General features: G+C 43.4%; 1 protein-coding gene across 1 annotated transcript in view; it reads left to right on the forward strand.

Annotated features, from left to right (window-relative positions):
- The window catches only part of LOC130595851 (microtubule-associated protein 4-like), a 90,794-nt gene that overhangs the window by 30,591 nt on the left and 42,249 nt on the right, over nucleotides 1–17,954 (forward strand). Inside the window, exons 3-4 of the mRNA XM_057402893.1 lie at nucleotides 1,373–1,629; nucleotides 12,947–13,009. Coding sequence (XP_057258876.1) covers nucleotides 1,392–1,629; nucleotides 12,947–13,009 — 301 coding nt within the window. The 5' untranslated portion in view covers nucleotides 1,373–1,391. The remainder of the gene's footprint in view (nucleotides 1–1,372; nucleotides 1,630–12,946; nucleotides 13,010–17,954) is intronic.

A 17,954-nucleotide genomic window follows, 5' to 3' on the forward strand; every position in this document is an offset into this window, starting at 1 on the left:
TTGTCAAATACAGTGACAGTTGGTTCTAAAATTATGATCACTTTACCTAAGCTCCTTCGTATCTGTTTTTCTTTTTTTGATGAATTTGTTGTTAGAACTCTAAACTTCACTTCCCTGTGAGGGTGTGAGGCCGTGGCACAGGTTGCCCAGAGCTGTGTCTGCCCCATCCCTGGCAGCGTTCAAGGCCAGGCTGGACAGGGCTTGGAGGAACCTGGTCTAGTGGAAGGTGTCCATGCCCATGGCAGGGGGTTGGAACTGGATGAGCCGTAAGGTCCCTTCCAACCCAAACCACTCCCTGATTCCATAATTTATGGCTTTGGTTTTTACAGTCTGTACAAGACAACTTCTGCAAATAGCTAAAATGTATGACTAGAGCTTTTGATGCCTTTGCTGTTCTGATAGCATTATGTGTACAGAATGCTGGCTAACACTGCTCTGAAGGAAAGCTTCAGAAATGACCCTTTTGTCACTTAGAAGTGGTGGATTTTGTTCCTCTAGACAGCTTGCTATAAATTCACATCTGTGTGTTGGCAGCTGTTCCTAATAATAACTTCAAAGGGATGAAATGTGAAAAAAACAAATAATTTAGGTGTGTATTTGTTATGTTATGCTAGTCTGAAAACTTTTGCTGCCAAACACATGAATCCTTTCAGGTACGTTTTCTGTTTAGTGACATGAAGTTAAAATGAATGCCGAGATACAAATCAGGGAGGAAAAAATAAATGTTGGTTCTTTCTACTTCATTTCAGTTTCATAACTTTATATGTAATGTTTGCACGTGTAGTTTTAGTATATTTTTTCATGTAAGCATTATTAAAACTCTACCTTCCAGCACAAATCCTAGAGCTAGAGAGGGTTTGTTGGTATTAGTGAGGTTTGCTGAGGACATAAACATGCTGCAGGACCATCACTGAAGTATACATCGGAGATTATGTAAAATCCTAATCTCCATAGGGAGAGAACCCAAGAACTAAATTCCCTTGCGTCATATATCTTTCTGCTGCTGAGAATATGTAATTAACCCAGAGATCTGAGGCAAGGCAGAAATCAATGTATGGTTCTGTTTATGCTGGTCAGGTTCTGGGGGCCTGTCCCCCCTACTTTTTTTTGTTTTTGTTTTTCCTTAAAGTTCTGATAAAATATCACATGAAGTGGAATGTTCATGCAGTACAACCTGATTTAGATGATGTACCTGTTTGTTTCTGTACTCGAGGGATTGTAAACATCTGGGAATTACTGAGCACGAAAGCAAGTATTTCCTGAAGTATCAGGGCACAGAAGGCACACAGTTGTCAACATCAAACTGAGGAAACTTCACATGTTTTAATAAGAGACCTTTTGTTTCTTTTTCTTCCCCCCCATCATTTTTCAGGTTGCAAAGGTGCTAAAGCATGGCTGACTTGGATCACAACCTCAGTCTTGCAGATGCTCTGACAGAGCCGCCTCCTGAGATTGAGGAAGAAGTGAAAAGGGACTTCATTGCCACACTGGAGGCAGAGAAATTTGATGACGTGGTTGGAGAAACAGTAGATAAAACAGACTACGTTCCTCTGCTGGACGATGATGATGCAAAACCTGGGAGCCAGGAACCAAAGAGCAAACCCCATGCAGATGGTATTCAGGTGGAAAGTAAGTGTCTAAAGCATAACATCAGAAAGCTGCATCGTGTAAGCATCAGAGAACACTTGTAATATTGCTGAGCCTGCTAAAACAGGACTTCTATAGGTTGCTGGGTTTAGGCTGAACAATTTATTTTAAAAGCAAAGATTGAGGTTAAATCCTGTTTCTTGCTTTTCTGCTCTACCTTCAGTTCAGTTCTTCAGCCTGTAAAATAAGCTATTATTGCTAGTCTGCAGGAGATGCTAGTATTATTTCTGTTAATACTTCATGGGCTGCCTTGGACTTCTCAGAGAAAGCACTGTCTTAAGTGTGACTGCTACGCATGTATATACAGCACTTTGCATCTCAAAATACTAGAACTGTGCAGGATGCCACCACTCTGAGTGATGACAAATCCAAGGTGTAATGATAGGTGACTAGCTGTTGCTGGCAAGGTTTGCAGATCAGCATTTTAAGTGTTCAAGGCCAGGTTGGATGGAGCCTTGAGCAACCTGGTCTAGTGGAAGGTGTCTCTGTGCATGGCAGGGGATTGGAACTGGATTTTCTTTAAAGCCCCTTCCAACCCAAACCATTCTGGGATTGTTTCAGAAGTAATTTTTGCCTTAATCTTGCTGCTTAGCAGTATTGATGAAAGTAGAATGTGCAGAGCTGTAATGATCACCCATCAGAATAAACAGAAGCTTCAGGACTACAGAATGGGAGTGATACCACAGTCCTCCTGGTCTATTTAAGGCACTTATTTGCGTTGTTTAGAAGTGTATCATGTGACTTGTAATACAGAAAATGCAGGTTTGAGTTTTTCGTGGTAACGTAGTTCATTACATGGTAACAAATGAGTAGGAAGAATGGAGGTGGACAAAGAGATCATAGAACTTTGAGCTTCGGTCAGTTCTGATGTGTATTATCGTACTCAGCTATGGTACGTCTAATGGTAGGTATTTTATATTTCAGCATTGCGGAAGTGGCAGTAACAGAGAAACATGAAGACTTGTTAACACTTTGGATATAGTTTAAGGCTGGCTTAAAATAGTGCTTTGCTGTCCGAGTTTTGGATTCTGAGCTATCTCAGTACCAGAATTTCTTGACATTAAAATTATGCAATATTGTTTTAAAATATAAGTTCCTTAAGTTCTGTCCTTCCAGATGTGTATCCCTTGAATGCTACCATCATAACTCACTATTTCAAATAACTTCAGGTTCTTGAAGCAGGTATACTGAGGCTTATTTGTTTTGCTTGGTAATTAAAACTTGCTGAACTGCCCTGTGAGAAACTACTGCTTTCTGTGGGCAGAGATATAGGGGGGCTAATGCAGGTTCCCTTTGGGCTAGGCTGCTTATCTGCAGTTCTTGTCTCTCCAAACTTCCCTTCCTTTTCACGGTGCCTTCCCTGGCTGTACAACTGGTTGGTTGGCTGCTTGAGCAGAACTAGTTCCCCTCCTACGTGGTAAGGGGGAGGGGGAGAAGCAATTTCTTGTTCTTGGTTTGGAGATTTATTTTTCCCTTGTTTGGGATAGATGGAGAACAGCTATGAGCGTTATCTGAATCCTTGGCAAGATGAAAATAAGACCCTAACTGAAGAAATTGGACAGCTTGAGTGGCTAAGATAATGTTTTTCAGCTTTCCCACCTTGTATCAGGAGGGGAAGGACTGGCAAGCTCTGCAGTGTCAGTTTACTGCAGGCCAGTTCTAGGATTTGGTCCTGTTTATGTCTTGATTTACATGTTTTTCCCTGAGGTGATAAGGGTGCCTATTTCTTCCATGAGATTTAGTCGACGTTTAAAATTGTTAAAAAAAAAAAAGTAAAGCTTAATGTACTTGCCTTTATTGAGGCTATAGAACAAATGAGTCTGGGAGAGCATATTAAAAGGCCTTGATTGGGGGTTTTAAGTGTTGCTCTAGTGTAGTGAAGTTTTTGGGGAAGGATGACTGCTGTGTGAAAGGCAGCAGGAATTATATGTCTCTGGCTCCAAATAGGTCTGTAGATAGCTTTGTTTTCCTGAGGGAGAAAGTAGCTTTCATGGATCAGGCTTTTCAGCCTCCACTTGTTAATTTATTTATGTTAAAAGGAACGGATGTGTTCAGACAGCACTGTCTCTGCTGCTGAGAGTGCCTTTCCCCAGTCAGAAGAGGTTTAATCATATGTCCTGTCAGGCTTTGGCTGTTCCATCTCTACTCCAGGTTTTTCTTTCACTTTTTTAATAAACCCAGGAGCCAAGTTTAATGATCAGATAGGCTCCCATTATGGACCTGGGTGAACTGCGTGAGTGCAGAGAGATGGAGAAAGGGAGGGAGATGGAGTGAGCAGTTGTATGGTCACCTGCAAATTTGTCCTAGAAGACGGCTGTAGTAACAGTTAACTTTTAAAATGTCATTGGAACAGCAAGGCTTAAGGAGAAAGGGTTTTACTCCTTCTAGCACCTCAGTGGACATCACGATTTGGCAAATTCTGGGGTAATCCTCTTCTGACATTGTGGGCTTTATGTAACACTGGAGGATCGTTTTGGGTGTGTGCTACACTGTTTGGAGCTAGCTTTCCTTATGGATTCCAAGGCTTCAAGCAGTTCAGAGGATACTGCGGAGCCTCCAGTGGAAGTGATGGAGGCTGTAGTGGCAGTTTTTGTTAGGGTGCTCGTGTGAAGTAACGGGTGTGCATCCTAAAATGCAAAGAAAGAGATCTGAAAGGAAAATACTGTGCTTTAACGACTGGCAGCATTGCTTCTGTGGAATGTTTCAGCTCAGGCAAGGACCATTATTGTTCCTGAAACGTTTGACTGTGGTGGTGTTGAGGATTTGTGTGCAAAGTGAAGTCTGAGGCGTAACTGCTTGTGGCCTTGTACACAGTAAGTGCATGTTCTGCATTCTTGCACTCGCTGCTCACAAACTTGGCGATGAGTCTTAGCTTCATATACAGTTTTTCCATAGGGAAGCCAATCCTGAGCATGATGTAAGGGATGAAGTTAGTTTAATTTGCTCTGGGCAGTGGCTTTGGGGTTTATTTCAAGCACACATCACCACAAGATGGCTCTGCTTGCGCTGGGAGATGCTGCTGGACAGGCACTGCTCCAGAGCCAGACATCCTCCCCTGGGATGGAAACGAAACAGCTGTGCAGCCTGGAACCAGGCAAACCACAACGTTTCCCTGTCCTTTTACCTCCCTTTTTGCACTAGGAGTAAGTGCCTTTCTTTCATAAGGCAGTAACATGCTTTGCTTTTGAAAAAGAAGATTTAGACACTTCATCACATGTGAAACCAAAGATGGAGAATGTTCCATATACCCCAAAGTTTCAGACTTATTAGAACAAGTCAGCAATGATGTCAAGATACTTGTATTTTTATCTCTCATGATACATTAAACACCTTCTCCCTCTCAAAGCCTGTCCATTCCTGTTCCTGCCCCAAAGTTGTTCAAGCTTCTCCTGGTATAAATCTGTATTTTTTTGCACAAAGCCCAAGTATTGAGTGTTATCTGAGTGCGCTCTCAGATCTGTTAGGTGCTTGTGTGTCGTGGTTTAAACCCAGTCAGGTAATTCGTTCGCTCACTTCCCCCACTTTCTTTCCCTCCCCCTGCTCCCGGAGGGACAGGGAGGAGAATCAAAAAGAATGCAACTCCCACGGGTTGAGATAAGAACAGTTTAGTAACTAAGGTATAACACAAATCACTACTGCTACCACCAGTAATAATAATGATAAAGGAAATAACAAGGGAAGAGAATATAACACCTCAGCACCAGCCGACCAATAACTAGCCCCCCAGGCCCGACCAAGCTCCGACCGATACCTCCTCCAACCCTGCAGTCCCCCAGCCCTTCCGGCTAACTCCCAGTTACATCCTGGGCATGACGTGCTGTGGTATGGAATACCTCTTTGGTCAGTTTGGGTCAGGTGTCCTGTCTCTGCTTCCTCCTGGCTTCCCCTCCTCCCTGGCAGAGCATGAGGCTCACAAAGTCCTTGGCCAAACCAAAACATCCTTGTTATCATCTCTGTTCCCGAGCTGAAAGTCAAAACACTGCACTGCACCAGCTACCAATACGGAGAAAAATGACTGCTGCTGCTGAACCCAGGACATTATCCACCCCTTATTCCATACCATTCACATCATGCTCAGATCCCACATTTTCAATATACCATCACTCTTATCTCGGTGCACTCTTATCTTAGTGCATGGACCAGTCCCTATAAAGCTGCTGTGTCCATCTGGTCCATGATGTCAGGCTTCATCTCTTGTAACAGTCTTCCAGAGCAGGAGAGATTGTGTGCAGTGTTCACACTCGTGAATAACCTGGGCAATAGTGTCCATTGCTAAGTCCACCCCTCGATCATGAGTCCATCTCTGTGTTGCATCTCTGTTCTGATGGCCTGAAGTGCCATGGGCCCACCAGGCTCAAAATAATTCACTGTCCCCTTAAGCAGTTTCTGCAGCTTGTTGCTGGGGACTCCATACAGCTGCCTTCCATCTCCGACACTTCCAAAGCACTGGAGGGGCCCAGTGGACTAGATACTTGCCCATACTGTCCCACACACCCTGCCACTCATGACTGTCCAGCCTTGGGGAAAACCTCTTGGTCTCCCTATATTGTTGTCTAACCCCAGACAAGACCCAAACCTGACTCTGCTTAACTTTTGAGATCAGACAAAATGGTTGTGGGTAGAACACAGTCTGTGTGTGTGCCAACATGCTGATCCCCATCACAATCAGCAGGCAGGTCCCAAGGATACCCAAAGGCCATTCAAAACCTTCAGAACTCTCAAACGATGCTGCTGTGCTTGTCACTGGGGCTGGTGTAGCTGCTGTGCTTGCCGGCTCTCCCACCACCAGCTTCTCTTTTCCTGAGTCCAGATCTTCCTCCTCTGCCTTGCTGGGAAATGCTGCGTGGCCTCCTGCATCCTCCTGGGGCTCGGCGGGCGGCTGCCGGGGAATGCTCTCGGCCGTCGCGGGGCTCGGCTCGGCCGCGGGGCTCAGCTCCTCCGCGGGGCTGGGCTCCTCCGCGGGGCTCGGCTCCTCCGCCGCCTTCTCCCGCTGCTCGGCAGCCACGTCCTTCCTCTCCTCGACCGCCCCGACTTCCTCCACCGGCAGCCGTCCCCTCGCGGCCTCCGGCCCTGCTCCCGCCGCCGCTTGGTGCCCGGGGCCGCTCTCCCGGGCCGCTTCAGCAGCCGCCGGCTCCCGGGGCCGCTCCCCCTCGGCTCCCCGCAGCCTCACGAAGATGGAGAGTAGGGTGAGGGCCAGGACGGTGAAGAGCAGCCGGACGGCCAGGTACAAGTCCACGGCCACGTCCGTCCCGCCCTGCTGCTGGAGCCCGCCCGTATTACAAGCCATTGCCATAAAGCACAAAACAAATATGCTTCAGGAGGCCCAGGTGATCCTGAAGGTGCACTCCGAAGCTGTGTGTGGTTTGTATACTCCAGCCCTGATTCCAGCTGCTTTCCCAGCACATCAAGGCCCAGCTGCAGAAACTGCAGGTTCCTTTCAGCACAGGGCCTTGTACCAGTCATCTGTCAGGAGAATATCTCAGTATGAGGATGGTTTTGGTGCTTTTTATTTGAAGTGCAGATTGTATTGTAAAGCTGCCTGGATCTTGGATTGAGTTGCTTAACTACATAATATGCCTCTTTTCTTAAAGAGGAAGGAGTGCCTTAAGTATTATCTCAATAAGCCAAATTTTGTTTTTCTCCCATGTTTTATGAACGCAAGTGGAGGCATTAATCTATTTGTTACAGTTCACAAAGCAAAAGTAATTTTTTTTTTTTTTTTTTTCTAGCTCAGTTGCTTTATACCGGTTTAGCATCACTCAGGTAATATTTGTGCTCAGTTAGTGAAATTCACTTGGAGTTCTCTGACATCATGGATTCCATGTCCTTGGATGCCAGACCTGCTGGTGCAGCTGTGCTGCTCTTCATCCTTTTTGACAGTACATTGGTGCTTCTGAAAGTTTTGGCATCCCAAAACAAAACAAAGGAAGCCTTGGCTTCTATTTAAATTCAAATTCTATTTGGATTTTCATGGTTAGGGAGAGAAGTTTGAGAACTCAAAACAAGTATTTGTCATATTGGAATGCCAAAGGGCAAACAAAACTCTTAAGCCTTTTTTTGGTGACTCTGAGACGATGCCCTTATTGCTGCTCAAAAACCATTTTGAGACAGAATACTTGAATTCATGAATTGAAATAGCTTAAGCTGTTTAAGAGTTATCATCTAGTTTTGACTGCATGACACTCTATTTGTCAGTGGTTTTGTTCCCCATTGCAGCTGTTTTTGTCTAAGCTCTCTCAAAGTTGTGTTCCACTAAGCCTGTACCCAAAAATGTGTGATAAGATGATGAAACATGCGAAACAACTCTCATCCACAACCTGTCCATCTATGCTGGCCTGCCGAGAGCCCACTTTGTTTTTTGCCTTCTGGTATCCCAAGCCTAGTCTGGAGCAGGCTGCAGATCTGTAATGAAATGTGCTCAGCTGTGGTTATACTTGCACATGTGCTACGCCAAGTCACTGCTGGAGATTAAGGTTTTTTTATATTGGCACTGTCCATTTGCTTGAGATTATCGGTTTAGCGAATGCTGACTTAAATTTGTTTATATAAAAACAATCCTTTGATCCACTAGCCAGATGCAAATACTATCTTGTGATTCTGATGAGGATTATGTAGTTACAACATCTTGACATGTTTTTGTTTTTATGCAATTTAGAAGATGAGGGGAGGAGCGCTAGCCCTGGGAAGATCGCTGGGTACTTTCACACTGGCACTCCAGCTAACTAAAATAGATTTGATTTGCTCCAAAGGAGCTGACCTTCAGAGACAAAAATGAAAACTACTGGTACTGGGTGGAGTTGTTTGATTTGACCTGATTTTCTGCAAGACAAACTTATCCCTGCCTGCCTGCAGCTTTTTTAGTAAGGTAAAAGCTGTTGCCTGTATCAGACCTGCCAGGTTCCTCTGCCATTCTGGTGGCAGGAACTTTGTCAGCTGCTTCCCCTGATGTGGCTCTGATGGCACAGAAGGAGCCTGCTGCAGCTAGCAGAGTGCACGTAGGGAAGAGTAGCCACTATGGTTACTAGTCAGTGTGCTGAGAGGGAGAGGAACCCTGCAACCGCTTTAACCTATTATTTTGCCCTAATTCCTGTGCTGTTGAAGCAAATGGAGACTTTTCAATATATATGTCTTAACATTTTATTTACTTTTTTTTCAAATGAGAGAATATATGGGACTGAATAAGGTGAAACTGTTGAAGGAATGATTTGTGCTTGTATTCTGGAAGCTGCATAGGTGTGAGAGCCCTGTCAGCTCTGTGGAATGTTAAGCTAGAAACACAGCTGGCTTCAAGCTGTCTTTGTGCTCAGCTACCATAGTGTTTGGTAGGCTTGACTGATGTTTTGGTAAGATTTTTCTGTTTCGTTTCATTTTAAATTTGCAGAGCCCTTGGTAGGGGAGGGTGGGGTGTCCTGGCTTTTTTCTTTGATAGAACACAATTGGCTTGGATTACTTGCTGCCTGGGAGAGTGGTCTCAGAATGAAACTTCTGCAGATGAAGTGTTTATTTTCTGAATAGCTGAAATGCATTGGATTGCCAGAAGAACTGCAGAGTGGCCTGTGTGCACTGCTGAGCTGACCTGAAGTGTGCACAAAGTCCTTGTTCCAAGTGCTACCAGGCCCGTCTTACAGATGAGTGTGTTTTTGCAACTGAAGCAAGTGCTTAAAGTATGCAGACATACTTGCAGACCGAATGTGTAATTTGTTGTGTTTGACCATATCTGTGATCAAGTTAAGTCCTGTTTTTAATGCATGGATATTCGGTAGTGGCATCAGGACCAGATCATGAGACTGCCCTAAGGTCTCTTGTAAGCTTTCTCTAGTGCAGCCTGGAGAAGAAAAGGCTCTAAGGAGACCTTAGAGCAGCTTTTAGCGCCTAAAGGGGCTGACAGGAGATATGGAGAGGGGCTTCAGACAAGGGTATGTAAAATTCTGAGCAAAGTGGTCTAGTGAAAGGTGTCCCTGTCTGTGGGAGGGGCATTGGACCTGGATGGTCTTTAAGGTCCTTTCCAACCCAAACCACTTTGAGAAATGTTTCAACACCTCTGTTGTCTCTGCAAGGTGAAATGATCAGGTTCCAATGAAACTGAAAGTGGTATGTGATAGTTTTGTCCAGTTTAAACCAGCTTGCGCTCAAGTTTTCAATTACAGTTTAAATACTGAAGAAATGGGAGTAATATTGTGGGTCGTGGTAATTGGGGTGTGTGGGGGTTGCTGTTTATTTTCACCATCAGCAAAAGACTTTTTGACACATTTTGCCTGAGTGAAGACTAGGGAAGACTTGTGAAACCTCTGTTAAAGTGCCATTGTCAGCAACTTCCGTTAAACCTGCGTCATGACACCCATTTGAGCAGGACTTAAGAGAACTTATAGCTCTTGCAGTTGGACTAAGCTTCTCTGCTGTTAACTGGAGGGTTTAGCAGGACCTGCATAGATCTGTAATGTCATTTCTTGGAGATCTCATTATAAGACCTTGTTACTCCATGGGATGCCCAGTGTACCTTTTGGTAACTGTGAAACTGTGTTGTATAAACCATCCCATGACCACAGTTTCTCCTGCCTGATAGGTATATTCAGTGACTGGCAGTAGTTCTCCCAGTTACTACTTAAGACAGCTCTACTGTTAAATACCAGACCTTGTAAAGACTGACAGCAGGAGGAGCTGGTGTGTTTAACTGCTAAGAAACAGGTCCAGGGATTCCTGTAGTATTTTCAGCTACTTGAAGAAGATGTAGGTGTATGTTTTTCTATAAGCTGTCTGGCAAGTTCATGTTGAATTTTTGTAGAACACCAGGATGAGCCTCTGAAAGAAGCTGCAAAGACTTCCCTTTTGCTTTACTGAGGGTTGGATTAACCCTGAAGTGCTGTGTCTGGGGTATACTGCTTTTGCTCAGGGAAGGGACTCCCCAGGTAACTGAATGTGTCTCTCTTTGGGACTGATTTTACCTTACTCTCGAGGATTTTTTTCAAGCCATTGCCTTGAGTGTTTCTTCACATTAAGTAGAACTGATGGCCTGAGGAGCTGAACTGCTCTTGGAGCTTGTGCTGCTTGTTATACTTAACTAATACTACCTAGTTTTGTTTTTGCAATGATTTGTCTTCACTATTTCACAACTGGAAAATTGGGTAAATGCTTAGAAATTAAGTGGAGTTCATGGAAGAAGATACTAGAATATGCATTTTAAAACTTGGTACAGGGATAATGATTTCAATTAAGGTAATGGTCTTGTAATAGTCACCTGTTATGGTGGTTGTCACCCGCAGAAATACTGTGCTGCTGACAGCCTGCATCTGTATGAGTACCAGCACAACCCACCTACTTTTGTAATGCCCATAGTCTGATCTGAAAAGTAATAATTTGAAATATATGAAGTTCCTCAAGCAGTTTGCCTAACCAATTGTATTGACCCTCAGCAGCTCAGTGTAGAGATTATGGGGTGAATACAGAATTTCACTAGTGTATTTTGATAATTAGGAAGAACTGTGTGAGTACTAGAATAAGTGTACTTAAAAAAAAAAAGAAAAAGTATTGTATTAATTAAATTCCTTAATTATTCCCAAAGATGGTTTCTAAGCAGCATTTTCAAAAACAATATGCACTTGGAGATAGCTCCCTGTTAGCAGGGTGGCTTTCCAAAGGCGGCCCACTGAGAAGACTGTAAAGCCAAGTTTAGGGCTCCATTCTTTGGTTCCCAGTTGCCTCAGCTGTCACTAGGTCTTGTATTGCTGCCATCTTTTCTAAGCTCAGTGTGAAAATTCTGGTGCTTGTTAAAATTTTATCTGTCAAAGTCAGAACAAGATAGAGTAAATCTCTTAGTGGTAAGTATCTTATATGCTCTTTTTTGGAATCGGTGGTCTTCCACCCTGAACTACCCTTGTCTAAATCTTTCCCTGATATCTGCTGCCAGTGCTGGCAGTGTGCTGTCAAAGCTGAAATTGAGGTCTTCTGATCCTTTTTTCTAATAGTATTAGGATAGCTTTTTCTGCAGGAAACTTTTCATGACTGAAGTAGACTAATATTTAAAAATCCTGGGGTATTAGTTTGTGCTGTTGGCTCTTGTTCTGTTGCTGGATTCCACTGACAAGAGGGCACCTCAGGTTTCTTTACAGCCTCCTCCTTCAGGTGCTGGTACTCATCCCCCCAAGTCGTGTTCTAGGGTGAGCTGCCCTGGCTCTCTCAGCCTTTCTTCATATGCTCCAGTCCCTTAATCATCTTTGGGACCCTTCACAGGCCTCTTTCCAGTATCTCATCTCTCATGTACTGGGAAGTCCAGTGCTGTACCCAGGACTACGGATGTGTCTCAGTCTCGCTGAAGAGAGGGAAAGAATCACCCGTTCAGCCTTCTGGCAGGTCTCTGCCCAGGATTCAGTTGATTTTTGCTACAAGGGCATGTTGTTGGTTCATGTTCAACTTGGTGGCCACCAGGTCCCAGGGCTCTTCCTGCCGGACCTCAAGGGCTTTTCTTGCAGGGTCTGATTTCCAGTGAGTTGCCCCCAGTGTGTACTGGTGCCTGGGCTTCTTCCTCCCTTGGTGCAGGACTTTGTATTTTCCCTTGTTGAACTTTGTGAGATTCTTCTCTGCTCATTTCTCCAGCCTCACCAGATCCCTCTGGATGGCATCATTAGCCTCTGGTGTATGAGCTAGTCTTCCCAGTTTTGCTGAGATTGTGCTCTGTTCCATTGTTCAGGTTAATGAAGATGTTACTGGCCCCACTGGGAGACACTTCTAGTGACTGGCCTTCAGCTGGACTTTGTGCTCATGACCACCACCCTCTGAGCCTGGCTGTTCAGCCAGTTTCTTGTCCACCTCACTGCAGTTGTCTGACATGCTTTGTCAGTTTGTCTATGTGGATGTTATGGGAGATGGTGTTAAAAGCCTTATTAAAGTCCAGGTTGACAGCAGCAACTGCTCTTGCCTCACATTCAGTAAGTCCATGAAGTTCATCAGCTTGGCTAAACATCATTTGCCTGAAGGAAATCCAGAGTCTAGTGCTGCCCCTTAGGAAGACTTGGTTTGGTATGGATAGATAAAGAAGCTTCTAGTTGTGCCTTGAGTCTCCTTCATGGGACTAGGGTTTGTGATTGAAGAGCTTTTTCCTTTGGGTTTTAAATTGTGCTGACCTGGTGCCATGTGGGTGCCTTCAAATTTAAAAAGCAACTTTTGGGCAAAAAATTACCACCCTTACCTGATTTTGATAACATTACAGTAGTTTTGTACTTTTACAGTACTTACAATATTGTTTTTAAAATTTGGATTAAGATTAACTTCATCCAGTGCTAACGTTTCCTTTGTTTTCTTGCAGATACTTCAGCTTCTGGGCCAACAGTTATAGAAAATGGTGACCATGGAATAGATCACCGCACAGGTATGCGCTTAATGCTTGAAGGAAGCATGTTGATTTCTTTCTTTGTTAAATGCAGGTGTGACCAAATGTATCTTCTTTTTAAGTCTTCTTCACAGGGAGTTGATTTTATTTTTAATGCCTCTTTTCAATTAATTTTAAACAAAATAGAACTTCATTTTCTTTTGGGTTTGAATTTTTTTATTTGCATAAAGCCTTGTTCTGAAGACACTGTATGCTTCATCCATGGTCAGCGTTGGGAAGGCAACTTCTAGAGTAGTGGTTCCTAAATGGCTTATAGCTGAACTTCGCCCTGACCTGTGAGTGTGACTTTTCCTGTTCTCCGTGAGACCAGTGGTCATGTCTCTGCTGAGTACACCATCTTTTGATGCAGTTGTTTTATTCACTACGTAGCTGCTCCTGAAATTACACTGCTCTGTTTATTCAGCAGCTTCTTCCACTCCAAACTACCCTGCTGTCAGTATCTCCTAATACTTGCTTTAGCAATGTCAAATATGAAGTTTAGGTCATCTGAAACTTTTTTTTATGCAGCATTAGGTAGACCACTATTTCAGACTTGTGAGGTATCTGGAAAATGATATTTCTAGTCAGCCTGACATGCTGAGGTTAGTCTGTTTAAGCAGTTTTAGCAGTTACAGTTAAGGATAAAAAAAGAGTCCCTTTTATAAGACTTTCTTACTGTGAATTGAGTTTCCTGCCAAATTCTACCTGAACATAATCAGGATGAGCAGTACCAGCTCTGCAGCCTGTGCAGGAGCCAGCTGGTTCTTTTGTTTTATGGTGAGGAGGATTTGGGCTTTGACAGACTATTCTGTAGCACCTCTGTTTTCTCAAGGGTGAAATATTCAGAAGTTAATTGTCAGCCTGTCATTGGTAAGAGCTATTTATTTGGTCTCCCTTTTCATGATTTCCAGCTCGGCTTTAGCAGCACAGATCGTTGCTGAGGTGGTTTGGATGTGCCCAGTATTGGCATCTTAGCTAGTTCATTGGTGTGGCCCTGAGATGGGGCTGAGTTAAAATGCTTCTTTGCTGTAATTCTATTTAGAGGTGAGCAAGCTTCATCTTTTTATTGAGGATGAGAATATAAACATTGGTCTTTGTACTCAATTTGCCATTGTAAATCTGGTTAGAAAGAAGCTGTGCATCTTTTAGGCATCTTTTAGCATTTAGTATCAAATTGAAATTAAGAACACTTCTGAATCTTATAAGGATACTCTTCTCTTTTTTAAGTCTATATACATATATTAACTAAATGGAGACAAATAAAATCAGATTTATGATACTCCAGGTATAACTAATTAAATGCATTGGAATATTTTTATTGAACATCTCAATTGTGTTTAAAAAGTATCTTGTTTATTTAATACTAGCTTTCTGAAGGATTAACTCTTCACACACTGAATGCAAACAACTTTGATCAAAGATACTTTCATGTGTCGGGAGCTTTTTAATTTATTAATGTGTTCTATCTTTGTGGCGTAGAGTTGGATTTTAATTTATTTTCTTGTTAAAGGCTGTCTAAAAGTGACATCAAAGTGGTAGGAACAGCATGTCAAAGGATGAAGAGTTGTGGGCATCAAGTTAATTAGGTCTAACAGAATAACAGAAGATTTACACAACACAGCTACTTCACAGGCTCTTTCTCCCTACCCCTTCTCTGTGGAATACTTGAAATAGCTATTTTTATGTGTTGGGGAGTGAGGGAGAAACACTGACTTTCAATCACACAATGGGGGCTTTTTTCAGTTGAAGAGCAGTTGATGCTCTGCAGAAATACAGAGTTGTTCCACACCAGGTGATGGACTTCAGCAGTGCCTGGTTCCGTTTTAAATACGTGGTGCTGCCTAAAGCTGTTAGTCCCTGGCCCTAAGCCACCTTCAAGTTTTGGCCGGCTTATTTGTTTTCAGCTGGATCTCTTCCCTAATCTGTCTCTCAAGCTGAAGTTATTCTTAAGGGTGTGCAGTGTGGGCTAGTGCAGAGGTGGGAAGTGGAGTAGCTGAGAGACGAGTAAGGAAGGAGATGCTCAAGGTAACCAGCTTTTTGCCACAAAAAGTAGTGTTAAGAGCTATAGAATGACCTTTTAAAAGCAGAGCTGTGTTTGAGTTGAATTCTGAAACAGACTTCAAGGAAAATACTGGGAAAGAGGTAGTTAAGATAGTTGAGAATCCAGATGTCTGCAGTCTCTTCATCTAGATCACAGGAAACATTGCTGCACATTTATTTATTTATTTATTATCACCTATCAAATAAAACAGGGTGATGACTTGTTACTGGTTTATTATGTGCAACATTATCAACAGACATCTGGTGTATGTGTATGCAGAGGTTAGATTTAGTCAGGACTGAAGTTTACTGCTGGTTTGGCAGCCTGTGCTGCCTCCTGACCAGATGCCCCACTCCAAAATACTGTTAATGTGCTAGATGGCATAAATCCAAAGCTAATGTAACTTGGGGGCAAACCCCTAGATTAACTGTTCAATTATCTTTATTATAACACGGGTGCATTTAAACCATTGATGCCGGGGTGCATATAGCTCAGTATTTCAGAGCATAAAGGAAAAATATGACCAGTTAACTTTATAGTGGCTGTTTACTTGAGGGTCCAAACCTGTGTCCATGAGGTAGAGAAGAACCCTCTGCCCCCACCGGCTTTCCCTGGAAGGGAGAGACCAGCCGCTTCTCTGAAGGGTTCAGTTCTTGGCAGTGCTGAGCCTTACGTGATGATCAGTTATTTGGCTTGTGGGGTTTTTGTTTTCTTATTTTTGAGAATTGCAGAGCTGCAGACCTGGGGCTCTGGCTCGGGTGCTCAGCACATAGACTAAACCTCTATTAATTCTGTCCTTCCTTATAAGGATGAATAGAAGAGTGGCTGGTGCAGCATTTGGAGGGAAGCTGTGCATGTCTGGTGCAACTCAAGCGAATGAATCAGTGTGTGGAAATTGTTAATAGCTTATAATAACATATAAATTATAAGTTTAGAAGTTAATATAACTTATAAATTGTAAGTAATATTATATATATAAATATAAATTATATTAAAGATTATAAGTTGTCCAACATAAGAAGGACATGGACCTGCTGGAGCAAGTCCAGAGGAGTCTGTGAAGATGCTTTGAGATCTTGAGCACCTCTGCTATGGAGACAGGCTGAGAGAGCTGGGCTTGTTCAGCCTGGAGAAGAGAAGGCTCCGGGGACACCTTGGAGCAGCTTCCAGTGCCTAAAGGAATTGACAAGAAAGCTGGAGAGGGGCTTTTGACAAGGGCCGACAGGGACAGGACAAGGGGGAATGGCTTTAAGCCTTGTGAGGATCGTGAGGCCCTGGCACAGGATGCCCAGAAGAGCTGTGGCTGCACCATCCCTGGCAGTGTTCAGGGTCAGGTTGGACAGTGCTTGGAGCAACCTGATCTAGTAGATGGTGTCCCTGGCCATGGCAGGGGGTTGGAACAGGGTGGTCTTCAAGGTCCCTTCCAACCCAAACCACTCTGTATGTTCACTGATGGCTGCAGGTATTGAGTTAGGGAGCTAACTGCTGACTTTCCCTGTGCAAAAGTTAAAAGGTGCTTAGTAAAACTGTTAACAGCAGGTTTAAACAAACAAAGTCTAATTTTTGAACTGTGCAATGTTTGGAACTCCTTATTGCAGGATATTTGCCTAGAGTTCAAAGGAATTACATATATATATATATAAAAAAACCCCAAACCAAAACAAATTTCTGCAAAGAAATCCATCAAGGATGAGCATATCGTTTAATCTGGATATCTCTTTTTCTAAGATCCTGGTCGTTATCTTGCTGGAAGGCGAGAAGTAACCTGGGGAAGTATTGCTGTCAGTGTTCATACTTTCCCTAGATGGACTTTCTCCCCAGCCAGCCTGCTTCTTGTTCTGTCATCTGAGATCAGGTCACAGAAATACTGAGTCACTGTTTTCAGAGCAAATTGTGCTTTTAAGCAGCATCCCGGGCTGCTGCTCTCTTGATAACTGTTTGTCACTAATCTTGATTTATCACAGCTGATTTTTGCATGTGGCACAATGTCAAGCCATAGCATGACTAGTGATATATTTTCAGACACTTCTAAAAGCAAAATTCCACATGTCTCTTATCTGGCTTTTGGCAAATCTCCTGGCTGCACTAAATGAAATATTGCTTGTTGTGCAGTGTGCTACCTGAATGTTCATGTTTACTAATGACTTGCGCTTTTTTGCCCCTTTCCCCATCCCTTTTCCCTCTCCTACTTCTTTTCCTCTCTTCTATTTTCTCCTCCTAGAAGCCTAGACTGTCTCCTAACACTGGGGCTGCCACTGATACAAGACCAGTGTACTTTTCTACCCGCCATTACACTTCTAAAATCTTCAGCATTTTACAGAGCTCTTGCTTTACATCCTTGGACTTTACGTGTAGAAGAAACAAAGGGTAGCTGTGCTGTTGGCCGATCAGCCCTGCTCCTCCTCCCTCTCTGCTCTGCAGTGCTTGTTGAAACCTTCCTTTCTTTGTGTAAGCACAAATGTGCATGATGGTTTTGGACTGCACTATTTCAGCACTCCCACTGGTTTTAAATCACCACTACAGCTCCATTTTCAGTTCAACCATTTTAAGATTTAATTTATTTACTTTTTCATGGATGCTTAATAACAGAAGGTTGGATGTTAGAAGTTGTGCTTTCGTAGCGGATGGGTCCACCATGACTGCAGCCCCTTTTCCTTCTCCCCTTACCGCAGCCTTGTAGAATAATGCTGTTACCTGCCTTTATCCTTGCTGCTTTGAAACCTTCTTTTAGGAGGTTTTTCTCTTTAATAATGTTGTCATCTTTGAAACATGGGTTTTCCCATCATAGCAGTTACTATACAAACTTGAGAAACAGATTAGGAAAAGCCCATGTTTACTGAGACACAAGCAGGTTGCCTCTGGCTTGTGTGGGGTCAGGTGTGGGTTCCCAGTGCTTGCCATCAA

Source organism: Pezoporus wallicus, unplaced genomic scaffold (genome assembly GCF_028554395.1).
Source record: "Pezoporus wallicus isolate ANWC-B61680 ecotype Strahan unplaced genomic scaffold, APGP_CSIRO_Pwel_v1 contig_8057, whole genome shotgun sequence".
In the NCBI taxonomy this organism is placed as follows: Eukaryota; Metazoa; Chordata; class Aves; order Psittaciformes; family Psittacidae; genus Pezoporus; species Pezoporus wallicus.